The 13,613-nt window shown below is 40.1% G+C and overlaps 1 protein-coding gene across 1 annotated transcript in view; it reads right to left on the bottom strand.

The window, feature by feature from the left end:
• Positions 1-13,613, bottom strand: part of STAU2 (staufen double-stranded RNA binding protein 2) — a 300,448-nt gene that overhangs the window by 219,336 nt on the left and 67,499 nt on the right. The window contains exon 6 of the mRNA XM_007453718.1: positions 9,226-9,540. Coding sequence (XP_007453780.1) covers positions 9,226-9,540 — 315 coding nt within the window. The remainder of the gene's footprint in view (positions 1-9,225; positions 9,541-13,613) is intronic.

The following is a 13,613-nucleotide window of genomic DNA, read 5'->3' as shown; positions in this document are numbered from 1 at the left end:
CAAAAAAAAAAAAAAAAAAAAAAAAAATCACTCTATAATCATTAGTTAAGATTTATTTTCTTTAAAATGACACCAACCATATAATGCACTATACCCTCTTATTAACCCCAATAAATTTTTTTTTGTTCGTTTATTTACTTATTTGGTTGCTCAGGGTCTTAGTTGCGGCAGGCGGGCTCCTCAGTTGTGGCTGGCAGGCTCCTTAGCTGAGGCATGCATGTGGGATCTAGTTCCCTGACCAGGGATCGAACCCGGGCCCCCTGCATTGGGAGCTCAGAGTCTTAACCACTGCGCCACCAGGGAAGTCCCCCCAATAAAGTTTTAACCTCACGAATGTATTTAGAAAAGATAAAATGTGAGTCAATGTATCTATCGATAATAAAGAATGTATGCTGATCTCCATGAAAAACATATTTTAGAAAACAACATTAAACATAAATATTGTAAAAATTGTTTAATTATATCACAGAAGTCTTCCTGGCAAGAAGTTTTCAGTCACATTTTGACAGAAGTGAGCCAAATGGTCTGGTGCTGAAGGACTGGGACCTGCCACAGAGGTGAGAGACAAGCAAGACCACTTAGGTGACAACACGCAGATTACTGTGCTTTTAGCAGAAGATAATTATGATTAGACATGGGGAGAACAGTAATAGGATGGAGCTACTACTGCAAAGTAATAAGTACTTTGCAAAGTAATAAGGAGATCAGATTCAACATAAGAAAGAATGGAGAGTTTAAGCCAATTCTTAAGCAGAAAGAATCACAATAAAATGTATCTAAGATGAAAATTTTTAGCAGGTTTGTGTTTAATGAGACTGAGGTAAGGATGCGTGACCAGAAAGCTGCAATGATGCAGACATGAGGGGATAAAGGGGGCTGTAAGAAGAAAGAACAAACTTAGAAGAAATTAAGAGGATATGCAATAAAATCCATTAATTTAACAATTATTTATGGAGCGCCTTCTTATGATGGGGGAATATCACAGTGAACAAAAACACACATTAGAGTGGAGAAGACAGACAATAAATGAGATAAATATGCAGAATATCTAGTATGTTAGAACTACATGTTGAACAGAAAAAGAAGGAAAGGTTCAGAAATGTCAGGTGGGGTGGGACAGGGAGGTGGGGGTTAGATAGAGTGGCCAGTGAGTGTCTCACTGAGAAGACGACAATTGTGTAAAGGCCTGGAATAAATGAGGAAGGAAACCAGACAGATACGTGTTCAAGTAATTCAGAGGATTCCCACCTGGTTAGCTTCAAGGGAGTAAAGGAAGGAAAGCTAAGAGATGGGAAGAGGTGGCCAGATTCCACAGGGCCTTCCTTAGAAATCACTGTAAGGATCTGACTTTTACCTGGAGTGAAATGGCCATGTTTGTGTGTGTGGGTGTGTGTGTGGTACGCGGGCCTCTCACTGCTGTGGCCTCTCCCGTTGCGGAGCACAGGCTCCGCACGCGCAGGCTCAGCGGCCACGGCTCACGGGCCCAGCCGCTCCGCGGCATGTGAGCTCTTCCCGGACCAGGGCACGAACCCGCGTCCCCTGCAGCGGCAGGCGGACTCTCAACCACTGCGCCACCAGGGAAGCCCAAAATGGCCAGATTTTAAAGAGAGAAGCAACATAATCTGACTTCCATTGATTGGAAGGATCATCTGACTATTATGTTGAAAACAGACTGTAGGGGAATGATGACAGGAGCAAGGAGATCTGTTAAGAGGCTACTGCGATAATACAGACCTGAACTAGGGTAGCCGCTTTGGAAGTAATGAGAAGTACTTGGATTCTGGATGAATTTCAAAAGTGGAGAAGATGGGTTTACCCAATGACTAGCCATGGAATATGAGAGAGGCGTCGAGGAAGACCCCAGGGTTTCTGACGTGAGTAACTAGACGGTGGAGCACCTGTGCGTTGAGTTGGTGAAGACTGCAAAAGGAATGGGTTTGTTGGGATCAACAGCTCCGGGGTGGAGACGTTAAATTATTCAGTCTGTTAGACATCCAAATGAAGATGTCAAAGAAGACAGTCAGATTCATAAGTCTGGACTCCAGGAAAGAGGTGGAGATAGAATTTGGGTATCATCAATAGGTAGGTGAAATTTAAAGCCACAAGACAGTGAGAACTCTGCGGGAGGGCGTGACTGACAGGAGGAAAAGCAAGCAAGCAGAGTGCCCTTCCTGAAAGCCAAATGGGAGAAGTATATCTAGCAGGAGGGAGGAGTCAGTCGTGTCAAATGCTGCTCACACGTCCAGTGAAATGCTGACTGAGAACTGTGACCGCTGGACTGGGCAAGTTAGCAAAACTAACAGATTCGATTTTGATGGAATGCTGGGTGTATAACTGCAACACTAAAAAATTAAGTTAAAAATCACTCCTGTGCTACAAAGTGTCTCTTTTCAAGCAAAGAGAAGCCAATCGAGGTCTTACTAAAGTTATAAATGATTATTGGACATCCAAGTGGCAGAGCTCTATATTCAACCTGAGATAAACTGCATAGAGCCCACTCTATAAGAATTCACAGGCAGATGGGACTAATCAGTGAAGGTTTACTGAAGGTGAAGGACTAGAAATGTACATCGGTACTGAAGATGCAGATTTGGGAGGGAATAACTGAAACCATGTTGAGGGGATAAGCACCTGGAAAGGGTAAGTGTAAAAGAACCAAAAAAGACAGCCTAAGGCTGGGATCTGACTAATGCCCCGGATCAAAAGGCAGGGGAAATAATAGACAGCAGCGAAGGAGATGAAAGAGGGTCAGAGTTAGAAAAGAAATTATAACACAATGTCAGGGGAAGGGATAATCAACAATGTCAAATGTTGTGGAGAAATCCAGAGTGAGTATGAAAAAAAAGAAAAAGTCACTGTTTTAAATTTTTAAAGTCAATTTTCTTGGCCCACAGTTTTCTATTAAGATAAAATACTTTAAACGTGTTTTTACTGTATGTCATACGTTCTCATTTTTAATTGGCAAATATAAAAAGTTAAAGGAAGAAAAAAAATCACATAGTAAAAGATATTTTTAACATGCAGAGACTAAAAAGCATTAAAACCACAATCTTTTTTGCTCTTTGACTGCAGTAGCTAGTGATGCACTGAAGTACACAATTTCCTATTACCTATTTTATTTTAGATCCCTTTAATGCAGAAATTTTGACAGACTAATATCATCAATGCAGGTTACTTTTGTTTCCCACAAAATTCAGTTTTCCCACCTCCACAGAATTTTTTTTTTTTTTTTTTTTTTTTTTTTTTCTTGGAGTGCGCGGGCCTCTCACTGTTGTGGCCTCTCCCGTTGCGGAGCACAGGCTCCGGACACGCAGGCTCAGCGGCCATGGCTCATGGGACCAGCCGCCCCGCGGCATGTGGGATCCTCCCATTCCGGGGCACAAACGCGCGTCCCCTGCATCGGCAGGCGGACACTCAACCACTGCGCCACCAGGGAAGCCCTCCACAGAATTTTATGCCTACTTTTAACTGGTTTCACTATAAAACTTCCAAAGAGACAACCTGAAATCAGAAATTTACTTCTGAACTGAGCTCCTACATGGCAAGCTTTCCCCACAGAGCAAATGTTTACAATTAATTATACACTTCTGAAAATAGAGGTCCACAACTGGAATGCTAACAGACCTTTACCCATGGTGGAGGGAGTGGGCGCCACTATAATCACTAAGGCCTGCTGACAATTACAAAACTCATTTCGGCTTGCCACAGACACAAACAAAATTTCTGCTCATTATAACTTTACTGGAATATGATGTCATAACACATAACCATACTGAAACAATCTGCTGATTTTCAGACCAAAATATTAATTGCACACTAAAGAGCCCTTGGGGCCTCTTCCTTTTTGGGCATCAAATATGGCTCTATGTATGTGCATGTGCCTGATGTGGATACGTATGCACATATATATTATACTGTATAAATATCAGAGGGAAAATTAGGTATGTTGCATTTTTAACATAAAAAGTAAAATATTCTAGCACTAACAGCAGGAAATACCAAGACCCGACGCCTGACTTGTTTCATTCGAGTTTCATTCCATCCTCTTACTTAACAATGATTCTTAATAATCTACCCCACGTGGTTTGAATACCTTATATATCACATCTCCTCATATCATCATGACAATTAAGATTAACCAGAGCACTCTCATTAATGGCTCCCAGATTGAATTACAGGAGAGAAGATGAAGAATTCTTTTCATGTTAGGTCCTGGTCTCTAGGTATTCATTTCCCTTGGTAAAGAAGCTCAAAGTTTACTAACTTTAAAGGTTGATAGGCTCTATTTAATGGAGTTCCTTTTTCTATCTTTATTTATTTCTATTTTTATTTATTTATTTCTGGTAAAGTGCTTCTAAAAAGTGATGCACTTATTTCTACAAATTAGCACATACATACTTACCTAATCTTACACTGCTATTCTTGAATGATTTTCCTCAATTAGAATTTTATGATCAGTGCTTAGATCCCTATCTTTTACTGTTAAGAGATGAGCCATGAAAACTCACCCACCCAGGCTATTAAAGTTTCAAGGTCAAACGGCTTCTACCCTCAGCCTCCGAAGTATGTCTTATGAAGTGTGATCCCGCTTTCGTAGGAATCATCTCTAGGGCCTGTTACAAATGCAGATTCCTGTGTTCTAACCCTGACCTGCTGAATCAGCCTCTGAGGACAGAACAAGAGTCTTCAGTTGAACAGGTTTTATTGGTGGGTCTGCACACTAAAGGCTGAGACACCTGCTCCTCAGCTCAGCACAGCCTACAATGTGGCTGATGCGACTTGATGACTGTTTCACACCCCATGCAAGCAAAGGACTGCACACATTCCTCATAGCACCACGGTTAGGTTTCTTACATCTCTTTCTCATTTAATCCTCAGGGCAGCCTGGTGAGACACATGCCCCCATGGTCACCTTGAGAGGTAGCAAATCTCCCCAACAAAGTTGCTGGGCGTCAAACTCAAGTCTGCCTAACTTCAGAGCTTAGGAAACTCTTAAGTAGTTCCTGAAAATCTGCTTTATCTTCTTCTATTTTTCCTCATATACGTTTATTAAACTAGCTATGTCCTTGGCGGGCCAGAGAAGCTAATGCAAGGGTTCTTTCTAACCTAATAAGGTGCACGAACAGACTTCAGAGGTGCCTTGCCGAGTAGGTGCCGAACAAACAGATCTCCACAGTGAAACTCTAAGTTTTTAGGATACGTCTCGCCAAGCAGGGACAAAAACAGGCAGGAGCGAAAGGTCAGAAAAATGGGCTAATGTGCCAACACTGCCCGACAGTGTAAGTTTTATAAAGGCTGTTTGTTAAGACCGCTTTTTTTTTCCCCCATTCCTCTTTGCCCTCTGTCCACCGGAACTTTTATAAAAAACAAACCAAATTTCAAATAAGAGAAAATAAAGGTTTCCCTTTCTTTAGATCTCAAAAAAGTCTTTAGATCTGGCCTGTCTTCAAGACTTCACAAGTCACTACAAGAATAAAGAAAGAATGATATTTGGCTCCTTTGAATTAATACTTGACATTCCTTATACAGTTTTGTTTTGGGTTTTGAGCAAAGGGAAGATTTTACATTCTTACATAGTATTCCTACAAGAATATGGGTATTCTTATTCTTATATTGGACTGACAGTTACAACAGCTTTCTATACCATAGATCCTTGCCATTCTCCCCAAATCTACCTCATTAATGCCCTCTTTGTGGACTCATTTTGTGTTTATCTTTCTAAACAACTAAAATCCTCCCTACCATTCTGTGACTGCCTTCTCCATCATCTCCACCTTCCTAAGTATCATTTTTACAAGGTGAGAAAGACATATTCCAAATAACATTAGAACTTTTAAGAACTGAAAAGTAATTGCCTCATTTCATTTGATAGCATCATCATACATCTCAGCCCAGCTTACGCGTTCATGTCTCCTCTACAGGTTTATGTCTTAAATATATGAACGTGTTATCTTCTGGTCTAATAAGGAGAGGCTGTGGATTTCTGTGTTTCCTTCTAACATTGACTGAAAACAGAAATGTCACTTAATCTTTCTATCCCAGCTTACTTATCTGTAAAATATTTGCAGAATTTATGTTTAAGGAACTATAAAGGCCAAAACTTAGAAACCAAATGCCCTGCTGATTATTTTGACTCTTTGTACACATTTTGGCACAGCTAAGCATTCTTTTTCTTGCTATTGAAAAATAATAGGTTTTATCATAAAGCTATAAAATAGTCCTTGGCACATTTTCAAGCTTGTATGTATATAAAACGTCTAGATAGGAGAGAGTTCTTTCTCTATTCACATCTATAAATTTTGCAGCTATATCTTTTATGGGATCTGAATGTTTAGTCTTGAGAAATGTCAAAAGTTAGGATCTATCAGAAAAGTTTCACAGGACGGCTGAAAATAAGCTTTAAAAGAGATGTAAGGAAGAAAGATATGCACTAAAAGCTGGGATAGGGTGTTCTGAAGTGATGGGATTATAAACGATATATTCTTTCATAATTTCAACATCTTAACAATAATATGGTTATACTGTTATATAAACCAAAGAAAACATTTTATGGAAGTAAGTCTAGTCCCTGTCCAAACAAAAGTAAACCTGTGCTCAAAATGTCAATTTGATGAATCAGTGGAATGACTTGTGGAATACAGACTACGAGCCACAAGAGTCAATGACTTGTACTGTGTCACTGACGCCAGTATCACAACAGGACTACAGAAATCAGAGCATGCTATCAACGAGCACCACTTTATAAACACACAATTACCACCCTCAATCCCAAACTTGGATCCAGCATAAAACTATTCTTGCCCCTTCCCTAAATGGATATCTAGCTAAATCATCATCACCACCATCACCATCATCATGATTACAGCCAACACAGAGAACTCATCATGTGCCAGCCACTATCTGAAGCTCTGTGCATACTCATCTCTTTCAGTCACAGTAACAACCTCAACTTCACTTCACACGCATGGAAATGAGGAACAGAGATGTTCACTGATTTGTCCAAGGCCACCCCACCTGAGCCAGCATCTGAACCGAACAGTCTCACTCCAGAGGCTATGGGCTTAACCTCTACACTATGCTGCGTCTCAATGAACTGGATAAATGAGCACTTTAAACTGCAGAGCTACTAACTATAAACTTTGGAGAGGTCATGATAGACTTGGAACATCAAGGCAATTTAAGCCAAACTTAGATCAGTGGTCACATCAGTTCCAAAGCAAAAGCTGGGGCACTGTAAGCCCAGGAGACCGAGCTGTTGGCAGCACCACTGCTCTCTCTCACGCTCTGCCTCCTCTAGTAACCCACCTTTCGGGAACCCGTGCTTAAACGGCAACGTTCCCATGAGGGAACTGCAAGTCAAAACCACAATGACACACCACTGCACACCCACTAGGATGCTTACAGTTGTGCAGCCACTGCTGTTTCTTAAAAGTTAAACACAGAATTCCCATCTGACCCAGCAAAACTGAAGAGAAAGTTTTGAAGGTGTGTTAACAAAAATGGGCACACAAATGTTCATAGCAGCATTATTCATAACAGCCATAAAGGAGAAATAACCCAAAGGGCCACCCAACTGATGAATCAAGAAACAAAATGTAGTATATCCAAACAATGGAGTACTGAAGAGCCATACAAAGGAATGAAGCACTGATACATGATACAATGTGCGCGAACTCTGAAAACATTACACTAAGTGAAAGCTAGACACGAAGTCTACATATTGTATGATTGCATTCAGATGAAATGTCCGGAATAAGCAACTCCACCAGACAGAAAGTAGATTAGTGGTTGCCAGGGGCTGGGAAGAGGGAAAGTGGGGAGTAACTGTTCAGGGGTAGGGGGATTCTTATGGGCATGATGAAATGTTCTGGAATTAGATAGTGGTGATGGTTGTACAACACTGTGAATGTGTAGTAATTCAGTGTACTGAATTCAGTGTAGTAATTCAGTGTACTGAATTCAGTGTACACTTTAAAGTAGTTAAAATGGTGAATTTTATGTGACTGTGAGTTTTACCTCAATAAAAACCAATTTAAAAAAAAAATGCTCATACTCCCTAAGGTTCAAACTTCTGTTTCTCATAGACAAGAGAGTCTTCCTAGGTGACGTCACCTGTTCCTATTTATATTCTTGGCAGACTCTCAGAAATTAGCCTGCCAAATTGGGGGAGTGCAAGGGAGAGGGAATAAAAGTCATCCCTCCCTTCTGAACGCTCAGAAATTAATAACCTCATCTTCTTCCTGCCCTTGTTTGATTGCCAGGGGTGGGGGTTGGTGGGCGTATGTGGATTAAATTATTTATTCAAAAAATATTTATTAAGGACCTAATTCATGCCAGGGACTGCTTTAATCCCTAGGGATGGTAGACAGGCCTCAGGAGACAATCAATCAACCAAACAATCAATTAGTATCAACTAGTAAGATGGGCTAGGAAGAAAAGTAAAGCAGAACAGAGAACCTCTTTTAGGATGTGACATTTGAATAAACAAGTGGTTGGAGTAAGAATTCTAGGTATGGGGATGCCTGGAGGAAGAAGCGTTCCTAGCAAATGAGATAGCAAGTGCAAAGGCCCTGGGGTGGTAATATATGGGGCATTTTTTGAGAAACACCAAGTGTTCTTATACCTGGAAGAAGTGAGTCAAGGGGTGAGTGGCAGGAAACTAGTCACAACTTAATCCCACATGTGACGGAAGCCATCGGAGGGCTTTAAGCAGGGAAGTGACACAGTCGGACTTATTACTTAAAAATCTCTCACTGCTGTTTGCCCAAAGAAAGGCAAGAAGAGGGGGGGCTGGCAGGCCACTGCATAGTCTAGACAAGTCATCTGTGAACACAGGAAACTGAATTGCCAAGAAGAATACAGGGGACTGCCGGCAGTGCTGAAAGCCACCTAAGGGTTGTGTTCATTATTTCAAGATGGGATCAGTCAGCACAGTTACGTTTTTCTGTAGCTTCCTGGGTACAAGTACAGAGTCAGAGGAGCTGGACTTAACCAGTTACAGTTCTGCTAAGGATGAGTGATCACTCAAGCAGGGAAGCACTGGAAAGCACAGGAATTAAGTGACTGACTATATAGGACTGGTGAGAAAAGAGTGATAAACTCCAGGGAAATGCAGCCCTGCAGAACTTGGCAAGTTAGTAAAGGCTGCAACCGCCCTGAACCTCTGCTCAGTGTTTTCCCTAAGCACAGGTAACAGAGGACACCCCCTATTTCCTGCCACCCCACTGGACGGTGGGCGTGTAGCAGGAGCAGCCAGGCGTGCCTCTCACGTGGTGGCCGACGCCCAGTGCTAGAACTTGTGACAGTAAAGAAGGGTTCCCGGCAGAGGAAGCTGGGGGCTCTCTTGCCAGGGTGTGCTGTCGCTGTGTCCCTCCAGGTACTGCAGCACACCGTCTGAGACAGGTAAATGGCTGGCACCACAGGCAGCCAAGTGAGGAGTGACGGTACAGGAATGGGGGTGGGGTCCTCAGGGCAGCATTTCTCAGAGTGTGGGTCCCACACAAAAACTATCAGAGTCCTCCTGGAGGGGTCTAGGAACACCTGTGAAAACGCAGAGTCAAGGCTGACAATCAGACTCTTTGGGCGAGTCCAGGAATCAACATGATTACCAAACAGCCTTGGTGATTTTTATGGGCGCTGAAGACAGAGAGCACCTCCTTACAGGGGTCTCCTCCCCTTCCCTTGCTTGTGAATACGAAGACTTTTCATTCCTGAATGTTAACTTGGTCCCATCTCCCTTATTGAATTCTCCCACCTGCCTCTAACAAGTTTTTAGTTCTCTTGCAATTTTCCAGCTAATCACAACTGATGCGCAAAAAAATGATACTTCCTATTTCTTTCCACATTTCATTCCTTTTATTTTCCCTAACTGCGTGGGTTCATACCTCCAACTGAATACCAAACAGCAGTTGATAACGGATGGTCCTGTTTTTTACTTTAATGGGAATGTGGCTAGTGTGTCCTCATTAAGCATAACGCTGGCTGTTGAGGTGGGTTAAGATGGGATGGGATGGGACTTCCCTGGCAGTCCAGTGGGTAAGACTCCATGCTTCCACTGCAGAGGACGTGGGCCCGATCCCTGGTCGGGGAACTAAGATCCCGCATGCCTCGTGGCGCGGTCAAAAAAAAAAAATGGGATGGTTGTGTATGAGTGTGTGTGAGAGACAGGGAGAGAATATGTGTGGGTGCGTCTACAGAGTACACAGTGTTAAAGTAATATTCAGTTATTCATAATGTATTGGATTTTCTAAGTTGAGAATGGATTTTTTATGTCTTTTCAGCATCTGTGTAGTTGACAATTTTTACTTTTCATCTCTTAATAAGGTGAATTTTATTAACATATTTTCTAGTCGTGAAACAATTTTACATTCCTAGAATAAATCCCACTTGGTTACGGTGGGTTCTTCTTTCAATGTACCGCCAAATTCTGTCTGCCAATATTTCAATTAAGATTTTTCCATTGATATTCTACAAATAATATTGATCTGAAGCTCTATCCTTTGTTGTTATCTCAAACTCGCATTGCTGAGCTAGACACCAAGGTTATTTTTGGTTGCCCAGAATAATCTGTTTCCAGTTTTCCAAAGGTTCAGTAAGATTCCTCTGTGAAACCACTGAGGTCAGGTGCTTTTCCTTAAGGGTGCTGGGCGAGGGGTGGCAGTAAGCTATTCCAATACTTATCCTTTTACATCTAGAGCAACTGGTTCTTTATTTTCTCCTTTTGAGGTCAGTTTTGATCATTTATATTTTCCTACAAAAGCATCCCATCCATCCAAGGTTCTGAAATCGTTTTCCATGAGTTAAACAAAGTAGTCCTTTATGAGAATCTTCATTTCTTGTGCATCTGCAGTGTTCCCCCATCTCAGACCATGTTCTGCACATCTGTGCTTTAAACTCACAATTGCTTGCCTTGATTAGGCTACATATTTAAATATTTTATTGGTTCTAAGAACAAGATATTGGATTCTGCATTTTTTTCTATTATTCTTCTGTTTTCTAATTAATCGATTTCTACATTCATTTTCCTTCCTCAGACTTTAGTCATTCCTTTTCTAACTTCTCACAGTGGATATATAATTAATTTGCAAGGTATCTATTAACATAGCTATAAGGTTAATGAACCTGCCTTCTCATAGGCTTTATGTTGTCTGAACTGTCCTGTCTTCAAGAGGGAAAAACACTATACAGTGTTTCCTAAATATTTTTGGTAATGAAACCCCCTTTTTAGCGAACTAGCATGTGTATTCTACAAAACACACCTGGAGACACGCTGCCTTAGTTAAGAGTCTGTGTATTCCCACAGGTTATTGTTTAATCTGCTAAAAGCTTTTTATCTTGAATGTAATAAAGATTACTTAACATTTTAAGAAATACAATTAAAAATGTTTATCAAGTACTTTTACAAGCTTGATAAACAAACACTCAGAGTGAACAGAGGAAAAGATCTTTTACATTACATTAAGATCAATTGGATTTAAGCTCCATCTACTCAATCTATAAGCTCTTTGGGTAAGAGGACTTATTTTCTCTAAGACTCATCAGTAATATGAAAGATTTTGTCTGTATCAACTTTCTCAATCTGATTCAAGTGGCAAATAAGGGGGAAATTATAGTATTTTTCATGAAATATCATAACATATCTGTGCATTTACTTAGGAGCAATTTTCAAATATATATGTGTATGTGCACTTGGAGTGCACTTTACACTTCAAAAGCTTTTATAAAATGTTTTAAAGGAATACAATTTAAAATTTTAATACGTACTCACTAAATACTGCATGCTAGTAGTCTAACAGCAGATCCTTAGCTTAAGAAAATTATGGAAAATATGGCTTATTATTTCTTTGAGTTGTAAGAAGATTCTCATTATTCAATTCCATCAACAGATCATCTTTGATTAAGAGTTGTCTGAGAATGTTCTTTCAAGACCACTGGTGAAGAAAATCTCTCAAATCCTTCCCAGCAACAAAATGGTTCTTGAGACTGGTTCTAGAAAATATTTTAAATGTTTCTGTTTCTTCATTAGCTTAAGCCCCAAAGTAGATGGTTTTGAGAATTTTGAATTTTTATAAAAATACAAACATAACAAATCATAATTTTAGAAGGGGTTTCACACCCTTTGCGGATAAACTAATTTTGTAATGTCTAGAATAAGAGATGCAAATGCGTGACAGAGTTTGCACCGGAATCTTCCAAGAGCTTTAGAAATTGTTTGCTTTGTTACAATGTCCAACCCAGACATCTACTCTAGTTAGCCTTTGCTGATCAGAATTAACTATCAACTTGGGATGCTTGCCCACTTCAAATACTCCCAGAAGCAACATGGAGACGTTACATCAGCGGTATTGCAGAAAGATTAATGTGCTTTGTTTGGAGATGCAAACAGGAATTATACGCACTGCATACTTCTAGTACTTTATCGTTTTTACCCAAATCTAAGTGAATCTAGTTGTACATTTGCATATAGTTTAATGACAACAATAATGTGTAGCTAACAGATATTCACTGGAATATTAAAAATTTACTTGGTATTTTCCCAGCTAATTGTTTTTACAGCTTGACTTCACTTATGCATTAGCTACGTTCATAAAAAGGTTCACATAAAGCAAATATCTTCATACTAAATCCCATTTTCCACTGTTGCCCGGTATTAAATCTTGAGCTGTATTTCTACAGGAAAATGTTGGCTCCAACACATAAAAATTATAATTAAACATCTAAAGATGTATGCCAAGAAATAGGTACACTTAATCAAGTATTTTATAAAGTACATTTTATCCTCTCACCTGCAATAAAGATTAATCAAGTGAATAACCATTCTGTTTCATATTCCCATGATCGCTAGAAGAGCATATACATTAAAGCTCCACCAACAACAACAAATGCGGAGTTTGGGTGACTTCATAGCAACTGAAAGTAGAAATATAATTTATTAGCTGAAATTGCCACATGGAGGTACGCTGTCAGGTAGATTCAGGCAATGCAAGTAGTCTCAGATTATTGATAATAATCATTGAAAAGTCTTAGAAATTTCTTCTGGTTATTGGTAATACACTTGGCATTTTATTATAATCCATACCGGATGATTTACTGGAATTATACCAGTTAATCGATCGTTGGAGCCAATAGCACCTTCTAACTCAAAGATTACTTTTCAAAGACATGGAAAAAAGGACTTTCTCAACTACCTGGATCCTTTTACAGTACAAAAAGTGTAAAAAGCACCTTTTGCTAAAATAGAAGAGTACCTGGGACCTTTAGAAAACTCTCCTACTTTTAACTACAAATACTCTGAGGTAAGTAATGCTAAGCAATGGAATTTTCAGTCATTTTAAATTAACTGTTTAATTTTTCTGCACAAATCCTCCCAGGAATACTATGTGGAATGCAGTTATCTATGCTCTCCTTTCCCCGTATCGCTGCAGATGATCTTGGTGTGCTTTTCATCAGTATACTATAGTATGAGTTGTGCCTTATTCCAGGACGTGCACTAAGCTGAGAATCACCAAATCTTCATCTCTGCCATGAACCCTGAGGCAAAAACATGGCATGGCAACCAATCAGACGATATTGGTAAAGCTGTGACACTGATATTCAGTCTGACTACCACACAC

Source organism: Lipotes vexillifer, unplaced genomic scaffold (assembly GCF_000442215.2).
Source record: "Lipotes vexillifer unplaced genomic scaffold, Lipotes_vexillifer_v1.1 scaffold35, whole genome shotgun sequence".
Classification (NCBI taxonomy): Eukaryota; Metazoa; Chordata; class Mammalia; order Artiodactyla; family Lipotidae; genus Lipotes; species Lipotes vexillifer.
The sequence above is the reverse complement of the archived record's forward strand: the minus strand, read 5'-3'. Positions and strand labels throughout refer to the sequence as shown.